We start from the raw sequence: 24,372 nt of genomic DNA on the forward strand, positions 1-24,372 counted from the left end.
TAATTTTTAAAACAGTAATTAAAAAACAAATTTGATCTCCGCCCCCCACCCCCACTAATAAAGATTATCTATTACTAAATGTGGGTGACAATGAAATGGCCAGTGCCTCCTTGTCCACCTCTAAAGTTTGATGACCTTTTCAGGAGAATCAAGCTTATTGACTATTCTCCTCCAAGCCTCTCCTTAACCCCTTAATCATAGCCCTTGTCAGAATCAGTGTCTTCATCAGTCCCACATGTTTTAGAAAAGGCAAAAACATGCAGGTGCATGGGTGTGTGCACATGTGTGCATGTGTATATGATCCCATGTATGTGCGCACATATATGTATTAATGTATGCGGTGCATGTGTTACTTGTGCGTGCACACGTGTGTCTCTCTGTGTGTGATTGCATGTATGTGTGCACATGTGTGCATTTCATGTATACGTCTGACTCTATGTGTGGTAGGGTACAGCCGTCCTGAGCATCCTGATACAACTATACTGTCAATGTGATCGCCTCCACTTTCCTTCCAGCCCTGGTCCTGGATCTATCTGCCCGCTTCTTCCCACTTTCCATCAGGCAGCTCACCAGCTCCTCACTCCAGCAACACTTACCTGTTGGTGTTCTCCAGAACCTCAACCTTCTTCCGAAGCTCCAAATTCTCTGTTGAACAAGACTCCACCCTGAACGGGAACAGAAAGAAGCAACTTGATTTGATCAGTAGAGCAATGCTGAGCCAGGAGCTCAGGTGGAGGTAACTGGGGAGCAGAGAAAGATGGAGTACCAGCTGCCCCAGGAAGTGAGGGAAAGAGCATGGACAACCTGAATTGGGAAGAAGAGTGAGAAGACAGAAGAAGAAAAAAATAGAAAGAGTTTAGTAACAAGTGCCTCAATAATAAAAAATAAACAGGATAGTACAAAATGTGAACTTCTCTTCGGGTATTCTAACCTTGTTTTCTCTCACCTCTTCCCTACCGCTCTCAATGCCCATCACACTTCTCTCTCTGGACTACGAGGTCTGGGTGCTGTCAGCTGTACTCCTGGCCAGAAGGACTCATCGGAAGCCAAGAGGCTTAGGGCAGGGCAAAAGGGGAGGAGAGGAACCCAGGACCTAAGGAAAAGGAATCGGGGCACTGGAGCATGGGGTCCCAAAGAGACAAAAGAGACATTTTCATACAAACTTCTTGCCTCTGGATGCCTACAGAAATGATGGGACAGAATGGGACTACTTAAGGAAAACTAACTTTCAGTAGAAACTTCAAGAACCTGCCAGGATTCACTGGCCACTCCTTCCCCCAGGTACACATGAAGATTCGTTTCTGGGTCTGGGGCCTCATTCCCATCTAAAAGCGAGGTTAGCTTGTTGGCTAGAGAACTGTTTTCTAGGGCCAGTGCAGAACTGTATTTAATCATACTTTCTAACAGCCCTTCTGAAATTCCAGGCTTTTCAGAGGAGCAGAGGCTGCCTTCAAGTGTTGTTGTGAAAATCCTCTTGCCTGTCGCCTGCCTCACAGTGGGCAGGAAATAACAAGGCCAACTGGACATTCCATCTCCTGCTCTCCCTGCGGTGTGGCTCTGATTAAACAGCTCTGCTCCCTTTGGCTGTCCAGGGGGCGTGACTGTGAATATTTGCACTTGTTTAAAAGGAAGACTTCAGGGACGGGAAGATCTTTGGTTGGAAACAGATGTGGTCCAAATCCTACTAAGATCGCGTGCCTGGACGAACCTTGAGAATATCATGCTAAGTGAAGTAAGTCCGACAGAAAGAGTTAAGAACTATGTGACTTCACGCCTCTGTGGGATATAAAACTGAAAGCAACAAATGAGCACAAGAGAAACAAACAAACAAAAACCCATAGACACAGCCCACAATATGGTGGTTCCCAGAGGGAAGGGGGTGGGGGTCCGTAAAGGGGAGAGCGCTTTAAACAAACAGTGATGGAAGAAGATTGGACTTGGGGTGGTGGGCACACAATGCAATGTACAGATATGTATTGTTGAATTGTATACTTGAAACATAATCTTATTAACCAATGTCACCCCAATAAATTTAATTTAAATAAAAGATTGAGTGTACTTTTGCTTCTTGCCATTATATAAGCTTTGCCTTTGAAAACCACTAGGTGTCAGACGAAACCCAGCTGATAAGCAAGGAGTTCCCACTGGCAGCGGGCAGGCCTTAGCTCTGCACACCCCCACTCCTCTGTGCATACGGCCCAATAGATGCAACAGTCTGGCAGGGACCTACTTTTTCTCCAGGCTGTCCATGTACTCCTTCTTCTTTCTCCTACTCTCCTGCGCAGAAATCTAGGATATAAAGCGGGGTAAAGGATTAAGCTCCAGTTATATCAGAAAGCCAGTCGTGTCAAAGGAAGAGAGGAGGCTGCTAGCACAGAAATCACGAAAGCCCTGCTCACTTTTGTGGCCACTCCTCATTCCTTTAACACAGAACAATGGTCTGCAGAATTTTTTTAATTAAAAAAAAAAAAAAAAAACACAATATTTAAAAGAAGATTAAGTAAGCACCCATGAGTATTTATATTTATTTATAAATTATAGACAGACTGGGTGAAATAGGTGAAGTAATTGACGAGTACAGATTGGTAGCTATAAACAGTCATGGGGATATACTGGTAAAGTACAGCCCAGGAAATATAATCAATAACAGTGTAACAACTATGTATGGTGCCAGGTGGGTACAGGAAATATTGGAGGAAACACTTTGTACAGTGTCTGATTGTCTAACCCCTATGCTATACACCTGAAAATAATACAAAATATTATGGAATATAAACTGTAACTGAAAAATAAAATTTTATTATAAATAAATAAATTAGGCCTACTAGAGGGAAATATTGTGTACAGCATAAAACAGACATTTCAAAGGCTGATTTTTTAAAAATGATTTACATTAATGTTCTAACAATTTCCTCCCACCCCCGAATGAATCATCTTGGGCATCAAGCATGTGCACGCCCGAATGGGGAGTCCACTGACCCAGAGGATGGAGGGCGGAGCTGGAGGAAGACAGGGGTAGTAGGTGAGCACGCTCCCACTGCTCCTGGCCCAGGGAAGGGAAGGCTGAGCCTCAGCCCCACAATGGGACGGGCCAGTGCTGGGATGGGAGGGAGGGAAGGCACGTGGGCTCGATTCTGCTTCTGGTCTTTGTTCGCGGAAGTACCTAGGTCTGAAGGGCTCACCTTGTTCTTGATTTTCCTCCGGATTTTCTTCAGGGCCTTCTCCTCTGATTTTGTCAGGGGCAGCTTGGTGGGGATGGGATAGCCCTCGGCGACCAGTGTCCTCTTCTCCTCCTCTGTCAGGACCAATGGGCCTGAGCCCTGCAGTTTCTGTGCAAACCCAGGAGCAGAAGGGGGTCAGAGAGGGACAGCTGGGCACGCTGAGGCCAGCCCTCCAGAGGGTGAGAAGGCTGTTATAAGATCCTCTCGAACAGCCGAGAGAAAAGGCTGCCCCATCTGCTCTTGGTGAGGAACAGGTACTTGGAAGTTGTAGCAGAAATGGAGAAGAGCTAGGCTGGCATGGCTCGTGGTTGAGCATCGACCTATGAACCAGGAGGTCACAGCTCAATTCCTGGTCAGGGCACATGCCCAGGTTGCGGGCTCAATCCCCAGTGTGGGGCATGCAGGAGGGAGCTGATCCATGATTCTCTCTCATCATTGATTTCTGTCTCTCTCTCCCTCTCCCTTCCTCTCTAAAATCATTTTTAAAAATAATAATAATAAAGAAATGGAGAAGACTCTCTCGTCTGAGTGTTATAACCCAAGGATTATAATTCAAGGGAAAGGTCAGGAGACCTCCCCCAGTATTTCTCAGAAAGCACCCCACCAGCTACAATGTCCAAAGTAAAGGACAGGATTCATTTCACACATCCCTAGAGATTGCTCGGCCTTGAGGTAAAGAGGATGCATGTGGAGCTACTTGTGGGAGAGTTTTGCTGTGCTCCTGAAGATGCAGTTCTGTGAGATGCTCTCTACACACCAGGGGCTGCTTCTAGTCCTCCGCTCACTGCTGAGGGGCCGGGGCTCCGGGGCTACACCCATGGGCACGTTCCATGAAGTTTCTGACTTCAGTTACAGTCCCAGATGGTCCATCAATTGAGGATGAGAACTGTCGCTCATCTCATTTAACCCATAATAGAACAACGTGTTTATAATTAGTCAAACTGAGTGTCTATGTGCTTGCTCCGTATTAAATGCCATGGAGGACTCAAAACAACTCCATCTCTCCAGGAGCTTCGGATCAAGACTGAGACTGCACTGATACACAGGAAAGGATGAGATCGGTTCAATGCTGAACTGTAAAACTAACTCAAGAAAAATTAAAAACGGTTGGAGAAATATAATTTATATGAGTTTGCATGATAAGGGAAGGCATAGGGTGGGAGGGAAGACTTGAATTGGGCCTCCTGAAAGTAAGGGGTGATGTCTCAAGAGAGGGGGCCAGTCCAAGCAAAAGGCAGTATTTTGAAAAGTAATGATGCTCCTCTGCCTAGAGGGGGAAAGGAGTTCTTGCAACTGCAGAGGGTGGAACTAATGCAGAGGGCTTGACAGCAACAGGGAAACACACCTGGTGTGGAGAAGGGCATTGGAGGGTCTCCTCCATGAATGTGAAGAAGGGACAAGCTGTGGGGGGCACACAGTACAGAGGATGAAAGCTGTGCTTGTAACCGAAGGGGTCAGCTTAGAGTTGAGAACGTCAAGACCGAGTGGAAAGAGTTCATTCCCTTGTCCTTAGTCATGGTGATATAAGAGGATGTGGCCGGCCAGAGAACTTACTGGGACTAAATGCAAATTTTCAAAATTATGTTGATAGGCAATTTTTACAGAATTTTTAATTATCCAATTTCATTCAAATTTCTTTATTTGAGATTATAAATTCAATAAATTGATGATAGTTTTTAAGAATTAATGGAAACCAATTAATTCCTCAGTACAATAAGAAGTTAATGATCTACCCCTATTTTTTATTTGGAAAACGGTACCCTTATATATACTAAGGATGAATGGAGCCAGGACTTCTAACTTGTCTCTCGGTTAAAAGTAGTGCCAGAGGGGAAAAAAGGTTACACTACATTTTTAAGCTTTAGACACCAAAGCATTTAATCCCTGAGAGATTTTTTAAGTTCACCAAAGATTGTTTATTTAAAAACAAGGGCATTTCCTACTGCAGGTCGTAAGGATCACCTACATGGATGTAAACATGTGTGAGATGATTCGGAGGAGAGAAACAACGCACTTGTATTCCTCATGCCATAGCCATGTAAAATAAACATAGGAACAAAATGGGAGGCGTGCACAGGAGGAGAACCAGGTAAGATGACGAGCCATTCCTTAAAATGTTCTGTAAGATTATCACCCTGCTTTAGACCTAAAACTTTCTTACCAGAATAATAATCACGTGGCCTCGATGGCAGCCACTCTGGGTGAAGGGCCAGATGACAGAATGCAAAGAGCTCACTCATGTCCCAAGACGGGCGAAGACTTACATGAGGTGCTGTGAGAAGCGGGGAACTGGAGAGGGCCGAGGGGGCCCGCGGCACCGCTCTGGCTGGGCTGTGGGTCTGAGGCAGACCGAAGGGGTGCAGGCGCGGGTTGGGGCTCAGGCTGCCCTCTGAGTCACTGCTGTGGCTGCTGGGAGGGGTGGGCGGCAGGTGCAGGTGGTCCACGGAGGCTGAGGAACAGAAAGCAGGTTCCACACATCAGACAGCAGCCAAGCAGGATTTTCGGCAGCTAAACAACCTACACATCCACACAGCAGGACGAGGGGCGACTGAACAAAGCAATGAGGATCTGCACGAGTTGATACAGAAAGATCTCCAAGATGTATTGTTAAAGGGGGTGGGGGGAAACCAAGGTGCAAAGAGTATATAAAGCAGCCCTCCTTCCATATGTAAAAGGAGAAAAGAGAATACAGAGTTATATTTGCTGTATCTGCATAAAGAAACACTGGAAAATAAAGAAGAAACTAAACGAATGATGACCTCATGGCAGGGGTAATAGGGAAAGAGCTGGCATAATTTTTCACTGTATTCATTTTGTATCATTTTTATAGTTGGATTTGTAAACCTTGTAAATGTATTATAGTCTTTTTTTTTTTTTTTTTTTTTTTAAGCGCAAACCCTGGGAGCCCATGAGGGTTTGAGGAAAGCTCATTTGTCTCTGGAGGAATGTGCACAGTAGGCCCGCAGGTGAGATGCCAGGCACTCTTCATTCGAAAGTACTAAATCCATCTGTAGACAGGTAGGCACTGGAAAATAAATGGGGGCGGAGGGGCTTTCTCCTGCAAAGTCCCCCATCTCTGAGTCCATCCTTTGCCCAACTTCAAGGAGGCACACGCACCCTCCTGGGGCCCAGGAGCCTAGGTCAGTATCACTCGTGCAGCGGATGGATGGGCTCGGGAAGAGAGAATCCATTCTCAGTTCAACCTGACAGGCGAGCTCTGGGGTCTCCCTCCTTTGTCTGAATGGCAGACCTTCCCACTGTGCTAAAAGACCTTGAGAGCCAGCCTCAGTTATTGAGCCAAGGGACACAACCTTGGTCAGCCTGTCACCTCACACCCCTCCTGGGGCCACCACAGTCCCTAGCACAGGGGCTCTGAACCCTGCACGGTGCTGGGTGCCTCACACACGCTGCGCTGGCTTGGCCAGAGGACTGCCAGGGGTTGTAAACAAAAAGGGGATGTGCAATAAACCTGGCAAGCTCGGGGACCACATGGCAGGCCTGCCCAGCCCAGTGACCAAAAGTAACAGCACAGGATGGTCTGACAGTAAATTCCTGACTGGGCGGGGCTGGCACGCCTTCACCTCCCAGGCCTACAGCTTCCTTAGCAAAGGTCAATCTTTATCTTAAGGGAGCTCTGCCCACTGTTCTTATGCAGCTCGGATAACATATCTTTGAAATGTCAGCGTAATCTCCTTTGCTTACGCCTTGAGGGCACAACCACCCACACCAGAGCCAAGACCACAGAACCCTCAGTGCTATCTTGTTCGCCCATACGTTAATTATTAACCATCCTGTACCCACCAATGGAAAAGAAGTGAGTTCCTCCACTTTGCCTTTGATCAAATCCCAGAGATTTCCCGGCTTCCCTTTTTCCCACTGCCTTATTCTACCAGCAATGGATTTCATGTAACCCTCCTTCCGTCTCCTCCTTTGATTCTAATGTATAAAATAAGGTGCAGTTCTCTGGAGCATTTTCTCAATCTGTTGAGATTTCCTTCCTGGCAATCGTCGTCAGTTTGGCTCAAAAAAAAAAAAAAAAAAAAAACTTACAAAAATTCTTCACAGTTTGGACATTTCTTACATCAACAGGGCCATGGGAAGGCCTCAGCCTTCTCCTCCTCTTCAAATAGAGAAGGTCTGATGCACTGTCGATAGAAAGGGCCTAAGATAAACGGCCCCACCCAGAGCGCCCTTTGGGGTGGCAAGCAGCAACCGGGCGGCTCCTTCTCCCACTGAAATACCTGAATGTCTGTGGGAGAGGCGATAAGTCAGGGCCCACTCAGCCACCCCTTTCGGCCATGGAGTCCCATCTCCATTCATAGCCCACATTTTCTTCTTTCTCTTAATTCTCTCTCTCATCCTAACCCTTCTTTTCTCTTTTTCTAACACGCTACTTTTTGCTAGATGCTTCCCTTTTTCTCTGCCAAAGAGCTCCCTGGGCTTTTTAGTGTCGATAGGCGCTCTTAGAGCTAAAGAATATTCTAGAACAAGCCTATATACCTCTATTGCCAACTCCCCTGCCAACAGTGCCAGGCAGCTAAGGAGGGTAGGTATGCACCTTAACTATGTGCTCACCCAGAAAGGAGTCCTGAGTGTGTTAGCCATGGTTTCCCCAGCTCCTTGAATACCTATGGCACTTGATGGTGTTAAATGAACTCAACAAGGAGGCCATTATTCCGAGGTGCCTCCAGTGCTGTGGCGGCCTGCGGCCTACGTAAGCAACCCAGAGCCAAGCCCGCAAATGCTTCAAGGTTACCAAACTGAAACCTGAGGACACCCACCACAAACAGCCAACGAGGCTGCACGCTACAGCCAGCAAGAACTTGCTCAACCCTTTGCTCTGCCCCTTCTCTGTGAGTCTCTCCCCAGCTCGTTGGTGGAGCACTTCTAACCGCTTCTGGTTTGGTGCTGCCCGGCCCGATCAACTTTACTCAAAATAAACTCAAAATGCATAATATGCCTCAGTTTACCTTTCAATAATGCTTCTAAAAAAGCACTGCAAAGTGCCTGTAAACAAACAAACAACAACAAAAATCAGAGCAGACTTGGGGCTGTGTGTGACATCCTGGAGGACCAGCCAGGAGTTCCTAGTGCTAACTGTCCCTTTTATTTTTTTTTTATTTTTTTTTTAAATATATTTTATTGACATTTTACAGAGAGGAAGGGAGAGGGATAGAGAGCTAGAAACATCGATGAGAGAGAAACATCGATCAGCTGCCTCCTGCACACCCCCCACTGGGGATGTGCCCGCAACCAAGGTACATGCCCTTGACCGGAATCGAACCCGGGACCCTTCAGTCCGTAGGCCGACGCTCCATCCACTGAGCCAAACCGGTTTTGGCTCTAACTGTCCCTTTTACTTGGCACAGCCCAAATTATTCTAATGCTTTTCTCCTTTCTAAACAGAGGGTGCCCCACAAACAAACCAACAAACAAAACAAGACAGGAAAAGGAAAGCAAACGTGAATTTCCTCTTTCCTACCCGTGAAGAGTTACTGACTTGGCCACAGGTGCTTTAGTATCAGATTTCTAAATACCATCTGAAATGCAGCTCTTAGGTTACTAAAAGGGCTGGGGCATCAGCGGCTCTGCCTAGAAGCTCGGAGGCCTTCAAGGATATTGGATTTCCTGATCTGTTTGTCAGGCTAACGAGGAAGAGCTGCTATTTACTCTCGAGACACCTCTCCTCCAGTGACCCGGATTCCGAGGCCACCCTGGGACACACTAGTAGCAGACTTTCTGAAGCAGACTGCAACAGAAATGAAAACAGCAACATGTATTTGATAATAATAACCGGAATCATAAAAATGAAGAAAACAGCCATATCTAAAGCTGAAAGGCACAAATGTACTACTATCTCACCTGGTGCAAAGAAATACTGTCTCAATATGAACTCCAGCCAACATTATTACGTTTTAAAATTTAATCTTTTTTTAAATTGATAATAAAGGCAAACGAATTATTACCCTGATTAAATGGTTGCAATAAAATCCTAACTTAGTTTCTAGTGGAATGAGGGAGGACTGTGTGTCCATGAGAACTGCTCATCTACACATTACATATGTACCACAGCACGCATACCTCTTCTATGGCAAGCGCATATACGAATCGCTTATCTGCTGACCACACTGATGAACTAGCCTTGAATAAATAAAAAGGAGGTCACAGCATGGCTGCAGGTCCAGAATTAAGAAGAGCAGGATCTGCAGGAGGGTCTGAATAAACAGGTCAGAGAGACCTTCACTAATCTCGATGCGACTCAGGGGCCTGTGGTCAGGATTCCTAACTATGGGCTTCCTGTGAGAACAAGGAGTCCTCAGAAAGAAACTGACATAGGGACAGAAAAACGTGAAACTATGACAACGTCAAGTGTGATGCTAAGTTCTAAATAGGTGACAAGAAGCCCATGAGGTGCACAACCATTACAGACAGTGAGCAGGCTCTGTGCAACTGCTGTCATCCCAAATCCACCTTGAAGACAGTGATTGATCTGACAGATACACTGTGAATTCACTCCACGAAGCGTTTTGGCTAGAGCTGTGTCGGTGGGTGACTGTGGGATGTCTGCTTCTCTGTCTCTATGGATCACCACGCCCCACGGGAGCTGGCTGTGTACACAGGTTCCCACCAGGATGGCTGGAGGCCCCCGTGCTCTTGTTCTTCTCCATCCAAGTCACAGCTGGCTAGAGAGGTTTTGAAAAGTCACCCTGGCTAGGAGTCCGAGTACCGTAAAAGATTTAGGGGGAAGTGAAGCCTGTACATATATGAAAAAAATAAAATGCAGCTTTCAAAATTTGTATTTAGATTCAAGGTTTTTAAGAACAAAGCTAGTTCATGAAGCAAGCTATAGCTTTGGGACCGACTGGCCCCAGCACTTGCTCCCACATTGCCTTTCTCTTCCGACCTGCACCAAACCGTAGGGGCCCAGGAGAAGAGACAGACCTTCTTTGGGAGAGAAGTTTAGGAACTGATCCACTTCGTGAGGCTCCAGCTTAATCTTAGGGATGACTGTCTGGCACGAGGAATCAACCTAAAGGAAGAATTTCAAACACAGTTTTTAAAAACCAGTAACAACCTCGATGAAACACCCAAGGGAGCTATTTGTCATCTACGTCTTTCTCTGAGGGGCAGGCCCGCGTCTCTGGAGCCGGCTGAGGGCCGGCTTAACACAGGCGACTTTGCCAGGGAGCTGGTTTAGCCTTAACGCCCCTCTCACTGCTAAACCTGGCATTCCAGCAGATGGAACCCTCAGAATCCTCAAATTAAAAGCCCAGGCTCACTTAGTCTTTTTTCTACTGTTTTTTTTTATGGGAATAGAAATGCATCTTATCACAAAACAGTCTGAGAAATTTTTAACGAGCCACAAGCCTACACCAGTTCATGCAGAGTAAGCGCTGGGTGAATCGCCCTTGTTCATTCTCTCCAGGCTGCCTGATGACTGGCAACATCTACCCATGAACTATTCGGTAGGAAAAAAAGAAAAGGTATCTGGTCCATGCACAGGGAGCAAGGCCATGACCCTGACCTTTCTAACTACTTGAAACCAACTGAACTAAAGTCTACAGCCAGGACCCCCATCCAGTGAAGAGACTCAGGTAGCTACTGAGCAAGGAGCTCTCGAGGGCAGTTGCAGATACTCTCCCTGTCTTCTCATAAATAGAATGTAAAGCGCACTGAGAATGTGCAGGCAGCCAAGTGGGGGTGGCACTACTGCTCTGTACCACCTTGTCCTGAACAGGTAAATGACTACACCTTGCTCAGAGGAGATCTAACTTAAAGCATGTCAGTGGAGTCATTGTTTTTCACCTGAGACTTTAAATTAAGGAAAGTTAGGACTTGCTCTAACATCTGTAAGAAGATGCACAAGTTATGATTCTGGTCTATTGGCAGACACTGGAAATACCCAGAGAGAAGGTGAAATTCTACCTGCTGTCGGCGTGGAATGGAGCAAGGAAGAAATTCCCAATTTCTTATGCTTCCCATGGGCAACACTATAAGAATTGGTAGGTGTGTGATCCAAGAACTGAGCCATTGCAACTCAGCATTGCAGTAGGAAAGTAAAATATTGCACAGGCACTAGCATTCCCAATCGCCATGGCTCTGTAAGCCACGAATTGCCCCATCATCTTAACCAGGACCTTTCCACTGCCTTAAAAATCAATACATGGAGAATTTCCTTTATTTGCCATGGATATCCATCTGTTGGTTTATTTTGTAATAGCAATCATAGAAAAAATAAATCATACTTGCTACCAATTTTTCTGGACAATGCCTTTAAAGGAAATTATATAATCAATGCTGACACCAAATCAACATATCCTTGATACAGACAGGCATAGTTAGCTATTCTTAGACATATGTAGCCACTAGCTCCAAACAGATTAAATGCCTTATAAGAGAATGAGAAGCTAAGTCTTTTGATCTCATTTGTTTATATGGAAGACAATTGAGTATACCCCAGTATTCATTTCCAGAGGAGGTTCCTCCTTTTCAAATGGGGTAGAGATGGCTGTGATGGTCAGAGTGACAGAGGGAACGAGTCCTGGGGGTGACTCCTCCGTAATCGGCTCGGTCTTGATGGTGGTTGAAGGAAATTCAGCAGACAGGTACCATTTCTCACTCTCCACTTCATCTGTGGGAAAAAGACAAACACACCTGTGAACTGGCTCAGGGCATCAGGCATAAGTAAAACAAAGGACCACACATCTTTCTCCTCAAAAAAAAAAAAGACTCCAACAAAGAATGATTGAGAGTAGAATAAAAGGAAATACAACAAGGGCGTGAGAGAGAAGATAGATGGATAGAGGAACCAATGGCAAAGTAAGAATCCATACTTGCATTCACGTGAGTGTCATACGCCTAAGAAAGAATCTTGGCTTCCTGTACAGGCAGGAAGGAAGCTCGGAGGATGGGAAAGAGAATAGGAGGGAGAATTTCAGTGTGTTATGGTTTATACTTTTTGGTTTTCAAACCAAGTTAATGTGTTATCTATTTAAAAAATAAACAAATAAGCACATTTAAAAATAATAATAAAAAGAGGCAAATGGCTGGCCACCCGGGTCTCAGGAGAGAGGACTGCAGACAATGGTCAGGAGTATCTCTAGCCTTCTCCCAATGGACAGTTATTTGTTTTCTTCTTTTTTCTTTTTTTTTCTTCTCAGTCTCTGTCCTTTGTCTTCTTTTGTTTTCCCACAACCCCACTTATGCTTTAAACCAGACTTAGACGCCCAGAACTTTACTAGCCCTCTGGGAAACCAGAGTTAGTCACAAATGCCTGGCCCTTGCCAAAACGGACTACATACGCATCCAGACAAAAGGGTTGGGTCTTGGCGAGTCTTGGGTCTTGGTTTGCTACTGCTTTCATGATCATGACAAGGCCTGGAGGTAACAACAAAGCAACACGACAGAGCAGACAGAAGCTCCTCTACCACTTAACCCACACTTTCCGAGGACCCCGACAGCACCGTGTTTCAGACCTACCGCCTCAGCACAGCCCTGGGAGAGCAGGAAAGGAAAGACAAGGAGATTGCAAACAGGCGCAGAACAAGAAAAAACAAGTGAGGGATTCTCCAGAATCAGCATTCCTTACCTAATCCCAGCTTTACTAAAATGAGGAGAAAATAAAGCAGAGATATGCTCCCTGGCTTCATGAAGTATTTATACACTCACACAACATGCTTGGTGAGCCATGACTGTTCAGGGCTCACATTATGAAATGATTTTACACTCAAGAACTGGACTCAAGTTTTCTCATGAAAAAGCACAAGGAAATCACCCACTACTGCCAGGGGTGGGAAGAGCGGGCACTGAAGCTAAAAACTAAAGTTTACAATTATGAAATGGTATTTCATAAGCAACTTCCTTCCAACACAGAGAAGAGTGAGATTCCCATTCACAAAGGAAAATGATCTGCCCCCTACAGCCAAATTATAATTGACTTAATTATCCCAGCCCCAATTTAGTTCCTGAAGTAAAATGAAGAGGGCAAGAAGATGTTTTGCCTTCAGGGCTAGCTCTAGAATGCTGCTGAGTGTGGTGGAGTGATGGGGGAATTTCCATCTTTCTGGGGTGAGTGCCACATCCTGGCAGAGGGGGAGGGGAGGGAACAAAGGGCCTTTGATGGCTGCCTGCGGAGGGAGACCACACTGTACTTGACACAGATTTCTGCTGGCCAGATGGGCGCCCAGCTCAGCTCAGAGAAGCAGCTGCATGAGGAGCCAAGAGCAGACTCCAACGCCTCTCCCAAAAGGAGCTTAGGAAGGAGCTGTCACCTGCAGGAAAGAGACAGTGAAGACAGATGTGGGGAAGAGGGGGAGAGACAGGAGAGAGCAGAGATCACACTTTCTCCATTCAGCATGTGGATGTCTCCTCTGTCCACACTGAGCAATATTTAGCTGAAAGAGACAGTATAATGAAATATATAGCCTCAGTGTATATTAAAATTAAGGGTCAGGTGACATCTCTGAGAAAAAGGCCCCATGCAATTACCAGGAAATTGCATGGCAAGGCCAGATCCCCTGGCCATGAAGTTATGATAACTGTGATGAAACTTAAGTCACAAGGCAAACATGAGAAAAGGCAAAAATAAACACAAAAAGCAAATACAAAGTTACGACAAAATGAAGACAGGTAATGAAATTGGTTCCTCCAACCTCACTAAGCCATTCTCAAAGTGCACACATTCATAAAACCAGTCAAGATAGTTTACATTCTCAATGTTCAGTGTCTTGTACCCCTGTTTTAAAAGAAATTTATCTATATAAAGTCATTGCTCTATCAGAGACGGAGACTGAAGGACAAATTATGATACTTGAACTAAAAAACAAAACTTCCTCAAACACAACTGAACTCTCTCCAGGGAGAAGCAGAGGAAGCTGCCCCTCCTCCCCTGAGCTTTTTTGGGGACAAACAACTGGCACTGCCTTCATGCCTCCACTCTGAGAGAGTAATTTAGGCCTCTACTTGAAAGATACTTTTTGAGTTAGAAGTTTATGACCATCAAGTGCAAATATATCGTGAGGAAACTGACATGCAAACACAGTGCAAATTATGCGGGACCCAGATCTCTGCACACCCAACCAGTATTCTTGCCATTAAGGAAACAGCTAAACATGCAGACAAATATTTGTGCACAAATAGGCTCATGACAGCATTATTTTTAATCACAAAACACTGAAAATGACCAAAACAGTAAAGAGCAAGGGCAAGGTTAATGAATTATGGCACACCCATACAATGGAATATTTATATATCCAATAGCATTACATACATCAAACCTTTTTAATAACATGGCAAAGATTTATGATAAAATATTAAGAAACAAACCTGGATATTAATTTGTATACTATTAATGAAGAAAATAATAGGAAAAAAAAAAACTAAAGGAAATATGCCGAAAGCATATCTCTGGAGAATAATTCAGAACACATGAGACATTTTTGTCTTTAAATTTTATGCTATTTCTAAATTGCCTATACTGAGAATACATTGTATGTGGATGTTCACACAAGGGGATGGCCTGCTTCTTCCTGTACTATTTTATGCCTTCGGATGGTAATTATTAGATAGAAGCCCCAGTGGCTCAAGGTCCATTCAGCATCTTTTGAATTAACAAGAGACAATGAGTACCTTAATATATATGTAATAAATTGCAATAGTGGCTCCAGTTCTTCAATCCTCCAGCTATCCCTGTCCTTTGCCATGTATTTTGTAGTACCCTCCTACTGTGGACTAACACCCATCTTGGGACTGGCCATGCAATTTGATTTGGCCAATGGGATATTAGCTTCCTAACACAAGTGGAGCCTTACAATGCGTTTACAGCCCTGGCCAGTGTGTCTCAGTGGATAGAGTGTCAGCCCACGCACAATAGAGTCATTCCTGGTCAACAGCCTATACCTGGGTTGCAAGTTCGATCCCTGGCCCCAGTAGGGGCATGTGCAGAAGGCAACCAATTGATGTGTCTCTCTCACATTGATGGTTTCCCTCTCTCTCTCTCAGTTGCTCTCCTTCCCTCCCTTTATCCCACTCAAAAAATCAATGGAAAAAAATATCCTCAGATAAGGATTAACAAAATAATAATAATAATAATAACAACAAATGCATTTGCACAGCTGGAGTTACACACTTGTACTTTTGCCATCATATGAGAAGGATGTGTCAAAACAATCTATTGATCCCAGGAGGATGACAGACACACAAAAGAGAGTTACCCCCAAATAAGCCTGGCTAAAATCAGCCAACTCTCAGCTGGCGTTAGACATGTGAGTACATCCAGCAAAATCATTCAGCTGCCCCTCACCACCACCAAATCAGCCAGCCTCCAGCCAAGGCTCAGACATATGAGCTATAATAATAAATGATTATTGTTAAAGCTAGTACGTTTTGCATTTTTTATTATGAAGTAACATAGCTAGCTGATACAATATAATTAAATATATACAAGAAATTAAGTCATTACATCAGAACCTATTGCAACCAAATAATTATACCTCATTTCCATAATAATTCCTCTAAACCATTAATTGTGAACCATATCAATTCATATTTTTCGACTGACTCATTAGGCCTACCCATTATGTCACAGAACAAATGAGAAGAAAATCAGCCAGTAAGAAACCTGGTGAGAACAAACTTTTTGTTAATTAAGTAAGTATGCCTCATCTAAATCCCTCAGCATTCCAGTGGCAGTTGGAATTGGAGAAAAGGGCTTTCATTCTGAACTACTGGGTGTTGGCTTGTACTCTGTCCTTCAGTGGAAATAAATATCAAATCAGGAAAACAACATGACAAATGTAACCTATGAGGTATGAGGTTAACAAAGGATAGAGTAAAAGCGAATGAGTAGAACATGTATTATAATATTCCACCCGACCTTATTTTCATATTTTTTATTTTTTGGCAAAAAAGATCAGCAAGACCACCATGGCTTAGAACTGGACTTATCCTTAGACGTTTGGGTTATTGGCTAAACTACAAAAGCAAGTGTCAACACATATACTACACCCTCTAATTTCTAAAGCTTGAAGCTCAGATATTGAGTTAAAAATTTTCTTCTAAATTGTGTTTACACGCCTTTTAAGTTTCATTGCAGAAGGAGAATATCACCCAATAAGGTCAGTAGTGCACACAGTGGGGAGTAAGAAGAACCCCTGCCTGTCATCTGATTTCATTTAAACAGCTTCCTGTCAGAGGTCAGGCTCAGCCGGCACATTTCCTCAGCATCACCACTCAGCTATCAGCAAGAAAATAAAAACAAGCCACTGTCACATGATGATGAGCAAGTCCTCCACAACCAAGGACAAAATGGAGCAGCGTGAGCCAAGGGGCTGGACGCCAGAGGCATTCATACAGCAGGGTGAGTAGAGGGGCTGAAGAAGATGTGAAATCTAAGCCAATGTGGAGGCAACACCAAAATGCAAGTCCTCAATCATTTCCATTTGTTCTGCATAAATAAGAAGAGGGGAAAAAAAGATGCAACTCTAAATTAGGAGCACATGGTGTATGTATAAATTTTATACTATATATGTATGTTATTATGTGTATACTAGTGGCCCAGTGCACAAAATTCATGCACAGGTGTGGGGGGGTGTCCATCAGCCCAGCCTGCAGCCTCTCCAATTAGGGACCCCTTGGGGGGCAGTCAGACATCCCTCTCGCAATCTGGGACCACTGGCTCCTAACCACTCACCTTCCTGCCTGCCTGATCACCCCTAACCCCTCTGCCTGCCTGCCTGATCACCCCTATCCCCTCTGCCTGCCTGCCTGATCACCCCTAACTGCCTCTGCCTACCGGCCTGATTGCCCCTAACTGCCCTCCCCTGCCAGCCTGATCTCACCCCCAACTGCCCTCCCCTACCAGCCTGATTGCCCCTAACTGCCCTCCCCTGCCGGCCTGATCTCGCCCCCAACTGCCCTCTCTGCCTTGGTCCCCACCACCATGGCTTTGTCTGGAAGGAAGTCAGAAGGGTCCAGAAGATGGCAGGTCGACCCAGTCTAATTAGCATATTACCCTTTTACTAGTATACATAGATGATATAGAATGGGATTGCTTAAATGGGGGGGGGGCGCTTTTTCAGCAGGAGGACAGGCTCTTGGCAGACAAAAATACATAATCCCTATATTTGGACTGATAGCCAGCCATATGCACTATACTGCCAAACTGGTCATTAAAAAATTGAACCGCTTTCTTATACCTTACACCAAACAGCTGTTGCCCTTAAAACCCCTCGTCAGCCCCCACCTTAGGTTCTGCCTAGATTAGGTTCTGATTGGTTGGTTTCTATGCCAGTCAGTGTCAAAAGCTCCACCTCCTAGGCAGCCATTGGCTCCTTGCACTTCACTCAGATTTGGTTTTGATTGGTCAGTTTCCATGCCAGAGAGTGTCAAAACCTCTGTCTCCTAGGCAGCCATTGGCTCCTTGCAGTTCACCCAGATTTGGTTCTGATTGGTTGGTTTCTATGCCAGTCAGCATCTCTGGGCCTATCTCCGGGCCTCATCAGAGAGGCAGGGCTGATCAGCAGCCCCAGCAGAGGCCCGGAGAGAAACAGAGGCGGGGCTGCTGGTGAAGTCCGGAGAGAAAGATCAACAGCTGCCACAGAGGCTGCAAATCAGACCCTGCCTCTCTCTCCCCAGGCCTCTCTCCGGGCCTGATCCGCAGCCCCCTCAGCAGTCAGTGCTGGGTCTCCGTGGCCACAGCAGCGGTAGTCAGTGTTGGGTTGCCATGGCAACCCAACACTGACTGTAGGACTGACTTCCAGTTGGTCGAGCCTTCAGTCATTTTGGACATTACGGACCCTGGGTTTTTATATATTAGGATACGTGTATATACATGTGCACACATATACATATGTGTATACGTATAGTGTGTGTGCATTCTAAAAAAGAGAAATCACATGTGATAAGTACCACTTATAAGATATACACACATATATATCCATTTGCTATTTACATAACATGTGTAAAGTGAAAAGAAACTTTTTATAAATTAAACAAATATGTCTCATTTAAGTCCCTCAGCATTTGATAAATGTTTGCTCTTCGAAATTTTTCAAAGGAGTTAGCAAATGTTGATCAGTTTTTTATGTAAAAATCTCTTCAAGGAAAAATGGTAAGGCTGGGTTCTAGAGGCTGGAAGAGGGCAAGAATTCAGTGGAATGTGTCGGAATCATATGAAACACGTTCAAATGGAAGTTAGAGGCCCATCTGCCCGTAGTCCCCTCCTTGGGTGATTTAACACTGAAATAACCTTCAGCCGTGAGTGGCAGGACAGGGTAAAAATAGTAAACACTTAACTGTGAGTATTTACTAGGTGCTAAATATTGTTCTGAGTGCTTTACATATTTTAATTCATTTGATCCTAAGAGTAACGGTGTAAAGCAGGTGCTACTATTACCCCCACTTTACAGACAACGAAAAGATTAAATAACTCACCCAAAGTTATGCAGCTGGTACATGGCAGCCCTGGATTCACACTAAGGCAAACCACATGTACAGCCTGTGCTCGTGGCCACTCTAGTATATTGCTTTTCAGGGAGATGTCAATGGTTAAATACAACTGTAACCAAGAGTGATTATTCTTCCACTAATGTTATCTTGAGCCCATAATTAGCCACTACAAAAGGTGAAATATTGGTTCTTTCGATGCTGCTAACCTTATTTTATATAGATTTCTAATCTAATCTCCACAAGGTGAAAAACTCCAGGTTAAGATAAACCAATATTAGCTAAAACATTCTGAGTGCTCACTATGCCCAGCCCATTCTAAATGTTTCCATGTATTAGACCAGCAATTGTGAACCTTTTTCCTCTCATGGCACAATAAACAAATTACTAATATTCTGCAGCATAACAAAACATATCTAATATTTATTTAGTGCTTACTAATTGCCAGTCACTCTTCTAAATGCTTAGTTAATACATGTTATTAACTATTAATCTCTACAACAGTATGAGGTAAGTGTTATTATTCCCATTTTAAAGATTAGAAAAGCAAGGCACAAGAGTTAAGCAACTTGCCCAAGATCCCACCATTCATAAGAGGCAGAGCCCAGATTCAAATCCAGGCAATTTAACTCTAGAGATGAACTGCTATATTCTGACCATGCTCTGCTTTTAGCACCTCCGGTCCTCCTGCAGGATACGGTGGTTAGAGTATAAATTAAATATCTGTGGGACAGAGGATTGACTTCAAAAGATTTATTTAGCAATAAACATTTTTTCCTGAAGTTATGATTCTCACTCATGAATTTCCAAAGTAATTTTAATTGCTAGACAGATGAAAACATTGCTTTCTTATACTAGTCTAGCATTGCAATGGATAGGCAGACAAAGAAGTCATTTCATTTTTTTTTTTAAAAAAAGGAGAAGCATTATTATCCTTTTTACCTGTTGGAAAATGAAAATAAAAGGCAATGCCAAAATGGTGATGGATAACCAAAAACCATATATCACAAGCTTGGGCTGTTTAACCCAACAGGTTCTTTCTTCAGCCATCCCTGTCAGAGGAACCAGTACTCTCTGTAAGCAAAGGACTTGCACATCTTTCTCCCCCGCCCCCTCCGACAGTCCTCCTCCCCGCCACCCCACCACCCCATGCCGAATCTACCCCCTCCAACTAAGATGGCTCAGACTAATGCTCTTGTCAGTGGCTCAAACTAAACACGATGAAGATAAAGCTCTTCATCACTCCTCTGTGACTGTCCCTTGGGTCCCACTTCCTTGGGACATTTCAACATCAAGCATCTCCAACACTGCAGACTGGAAACCTATGTCATTATGACTCACCTCTACCCCATCCTCAGCATACTCTATTGTGTGCAAATTCTGCCCTGGGTTTCATTTAAACATTTGAAAAACCCACTGTTTTCTTTGTCACGCATGCTATACACCTTCCCATTTTCCCTGGCATTACTACAGCCATGTACACTTCCCCTGCTCTGCCATCATCAGCCAGGAGACATTGTTTTCTAGTCTCCCAAAACCTTCATCCCACTTTCCTAAGGCCTTGTTTCCCAACCAACGTTGAGTCACTCACTGCCTCCAGCAGGCGGTCCCATTTCCCCCAGGCTACCTCATACCAGCAGCATTGCTCAGCTGTAGCGCACAGTAGTCTGTTTTCATTACCACATGTGAAAATAGCTCCATAAATTTAGTTTATCTATACTAAGCCAGCCTACCCCGCCACCCATAGCCCCTGCTAGAAACCTGACTAGCTTAATCAGAAGGAAGATAGTGATTATTTATGTCCCTGATCCTACCACTCTAGACCTGAAACAGCCACAGTTACAGTCCCTTATCCCACCTCAAATAAAGTTACTTGTGCATGGTACAAATACTGTACTAGACCACTTCTGTATTAGTACATGTTATATTTTATATTGATATTTTATATTTTTTCTAACTTTGTTCTTGTATCATCTGGGAGGATAGGGACCATGTCTAGTTCTCTCCAAACAGCCTTAGTCCAGCACTACTAAGTTTTCTCCTTAGAAAGAAGACTGCAATTAAGGAGCAAAGCAAATGAATACCTAGCCTCCCTATTTAATCACAAAGAAACATGAGTAAGATAGAGTAACTCATGGTGAGACGTAAGACTTGGTCATTCAAATATAAGCTTGTATTCCTCAATCAAAGCATAGAAATAGCCACAGACATTTTACATTTTACTTGGATGTTTCTGCTTATCTCTTTATAACTTCCTTTTTCCCCAAACAGAAAACCCTGCCTAGCATCTGGTTAACAGCCATAATCACGGGGAGAAAGGATTGGGCTGGATGTAGGGTGTCTTTCTGGTACTTTTGAAGGCCGAGCCCACATTCCTAGGACTGGCTCCTGTGGTTGCTGAACCACATGAAGTTCTTTAGCTCGAGTGTTTCAGAAAAGTCTACAAATTTAGCTCTGAAGACAGATGACTCCTATGTAATCTTAGACCAGTGTTTCCCAGCTTTTTTTGTTTGTTTGTTCACAGACTTTTTTGAGATCTAAAAAAAAAAAAAAAGTTATAATATGTTCTCAACAGAAAAACTGACCCATGTTGATTGCCCAAAATTTTGTATACTATTTTAGGGGTCTACAATCCATCTGGTGTCCATGATGAGATAGTAGGGTATGAACATCTCATATATATAATGCCCTGTATAATTGGCTTAGGGTTCAAGGAGGGAGGGAGAGGAAGAAGGGAGAGTTAGCAGAGAAAGAACAATGAATGAAGAAAGGAAAGAAAGAATGGTTAGAGTGGGAGAGAGAAAGACAGAGGGGAAAGGAGAGGAAGAGGGAGAAAAAGAAAGAGAAAAATTCTAATCAACTTGGAGAGAGTCACTACTCAAACTTTATCTTATCACTTTGCTTCAGGCTTAGAAGCAATTATAAAAGAAGTAGAGGCCCAGTGCATGAAATTCGTGCACGGGTAGGGTCCTAGCCGCTGCCAGCTGCCAGCTGGGGCCTTCCTTCGTTCCGCACCACCCCTTGGTGGTCAGCGCACGTCATAGCGAGTGCTCGAACTCCCGGTTGGTGGAACTCCTGAGGGGACACTTTGCATATTAGGCTTTTATATATATAGATTGCCTTTAATCTAAATAAAATTGGACAAGATGATCTGTTTCACAGGCTTTCCTAGTTGTGATGAAATACGCACTATCATCACTAGCAACAAGAACTCCTAGTTTTGCTTAAGCTGTTTTCCCAGTGCAAGAGGTGAAGAATGTGAACTTAGTGGGAACAGCAGTTTTTAAGTGTTGCCTAAGGAACCATCCTCCTCCTCCAACAGGTAAGTGATCTGCCCAACAGAGCACTTGGATCGAGAGGGATCCTTGAGGACTGATCCTCCCTTAAGGGGGATGCAGAATGGGGTTCAAATGAATAAAATAATTCGGTTCCCAAAAATTTGGCCATCCACAAAACGCAGAAAAACAACTGAAGCTAAGACCTAAATAAAGCTGTCTTGAGCAAGTTCCCCATCCATTTATGCCCACTGCCTGACTCACACACCCAAATGGTTCCTTTCCATGGTCGTTATTCCTACTAATAAAAGTGCTTTTGCTGGCACAGGAAGGTAGTTTTTACTCAGAGGGAAACTGGCAAATAATGAAGATGAAATGGGGGTCAGAAACTGTACAAAATATATCTGACATGCTGTACCTGTTCTCAGCAAAGTACTAGCACAACCTATTGCAACACTGGATCTATAAATAGAGCAAGGGGCCGATTGGTGGAACTGAAGGATGTGTGCTTTGGCCTAATGATTAAACAGGCTTCCTGGAAAAGATGGACTGATTATTTCTCCACACACTGAGCCGTTCGCAAAGGTGGCGCCCAGAGTTCCATTACCTTGCATTTATATTGATTAGAATTTAAAAACAAAGAGATAGTCCACCTGAAACCCATATAATATTGTGTATCAACTGTAACTGAAAAATAAAAAATTTCTAAATTATATTCTCCAAACCCTTCACTGCAAAAAAGCTTGTGATATAGCCACAGAATAACAACAACAACAACAACAATAGTGTTATCATGGAAGAGAAAGGGACCCTGAACTTTTGGAAATCTGCTTATTTTCATTCATTTCACCAGGGATCTTTTACCATCGCCAGGGTTTTAACTTTACTCAACACTTCAAGGCCCAGATAAATTCTGCCTCATTTAGGCAACTTTTCCTGTGACCTTCAATGTGGTCTCTCTCAATTTTCACAGCTTCATTTCCTCCTGGGATATTATTCACATCTGTCTGATCAAGTATGTGGGTACCTGGCATTTCCATGAGGCTCTGAGCTACACACAGGGAAGATCTAAATGTTACTGTTGCATCCCATAAGAATCTAGGTTGGTACCTGACACACAGTAGGTGTTCAACAAGCATGTAGACTTGAAGGGAACAGTTAGTTTGTTAGATCGATTAGGTCATCTCTAATCTGCATATTCCAGAATGGCAAGGGCTGCAGAATGGCTAATTACACAGATGTTAATTATCTGAATACAATATAAGTATTGTACTTGCTGTTTCCTCTGCCTGGAGGCCTTTCCTTGAGCTACACATTTAGTTCTTTCCTGTATCTCCTGCTGATCTTTGCTCAAATGTTACCTTCAAAGAAAGACCTTCCCCAATTATCCTATTTAAATTTTCAACACACCCCTGCTATCATTTGAATGTTTGTGTCCCTCAAAATTAGTATATTGAAATCATAACCACCAAGGTGATGGTAGCAGGAAGTGGGGCCTTTGGGATCTGCTTAGGTCTTGAGGGTCATAATGAAATTAGTGCCTTAAGAAAGAGACCCACGGAGCTCCGTAGCTCCTTCTGCCAAGTGAGAATAGAATTTGAAGTCTGCAACCAGAAGAGGGCCCTCACCCGACCTTCCTGAAACCCTGATCTCAGACCTCCAGCCTCCAGAACAGTGAGAAATAAATGTCTATTATTTATAGGCACCCAGGCTGTGGTATTTTGTTATAGCAGCTTGAATGGACTAAGACATATACACCCCAACACAGGAACTACCTATCCCTTTTTCCAAATTATTTTTCTGTATATCACTGATTATCATCTAATATACTGTATGTTTTACTTTTAATTTTTCTTATTTTCTATTCCTCACCTCACATCATAGAATGTAAGTTTTATGGAGCAGAGATCTTTATAAATTATATTTACTCCTTTACTCACTAATGCTTAGAAAAGTCCCTGGCAGGTTAAGCACAAGATAGATACTCAATAAATAGCTTTGGAATGAAATTTAAAAATGAATCATAAAGCATTAATAAAACACCTACCTCTACCTGGCACTGATCCTACTGAAGACACTGCACCTAATCAAATACATGTAGCCCCATGGGTCTGCACAGTCAGGGGGCAAGCAGGGCATAAGAGAGCAGAGCAGGTGTCTCCTCTGAGGCCATCACCAAAGGTTAGGGCCCTGCTTCCAGTCTTGCATACCTTTGCCCTTAACAAGTCCAGAACCACTAGATGGATGAAAAGCTACACTGCAAGGCACAGATAATATGTGCTAAAGGAGTTCAGACCCAGAAGAAGTCACTTTACAGACATCACTGCGTGAAGTGTGGTAGTCAGCTTCTGAGATATCCCCTAGGTTTCCTATCCTTCCGGCATTCACATCCTGTGTGGCCTCCTGCCACAATGAATCAGGACTGCCCTATG

At 43.9% G+C, this 24,372-nt stretch overlaps 1 protein-coding gene across 1 annotated transcript in view; it reads right to left on the reverse strand.

Moving 5' to 3' along the window:
• CREB3L2 (cAMP responsive element binding protein 3 like 2) overlaps positions 1-24,372 on the reverse strand; it is a 111,087-nt gene that overhangs the window by 15,777 nt on the left and 70,938 nt on the right. Inside the window, exons 3-8 of the mRNA XM_080664066.1 lie at positions 11,678-11,853; positions 10,164-10,251; positions 5,486-5,670; positions 3,183-3,329; positions 2,231-2,289; positions 597-665 (exon numbers count right to left, since the gene is read on the reverse strand). Coding sequence (XP_080520192.1) covers positions 597-665; positions 2,231-2,289; positions 3,183-3,329; positions 5,486-5,670; positions 10,164-10,251; positions 11,678-11,853 — 724 coding nt within the window. The remainder of the gene's footprint in view (positions 1-596; positions 666-2,230; positions 2,290-3,182; positions 3,330-5,485; positions 5,671-10,163; positions 10,252-11,677; positions 11,854-24,372) is intronic.

Source organism: Plecotus auritus (genome assembly GCF_963455305.1).
Source record: "Plecotus auritus genome assembly, chromosome: 4".
Lineage (NCBI taxonomy): Eukaryota > Metazoa > Chordata > Mammalia > Chiroptera > Vespertilionidae > Plecotus > Plecotus auritus.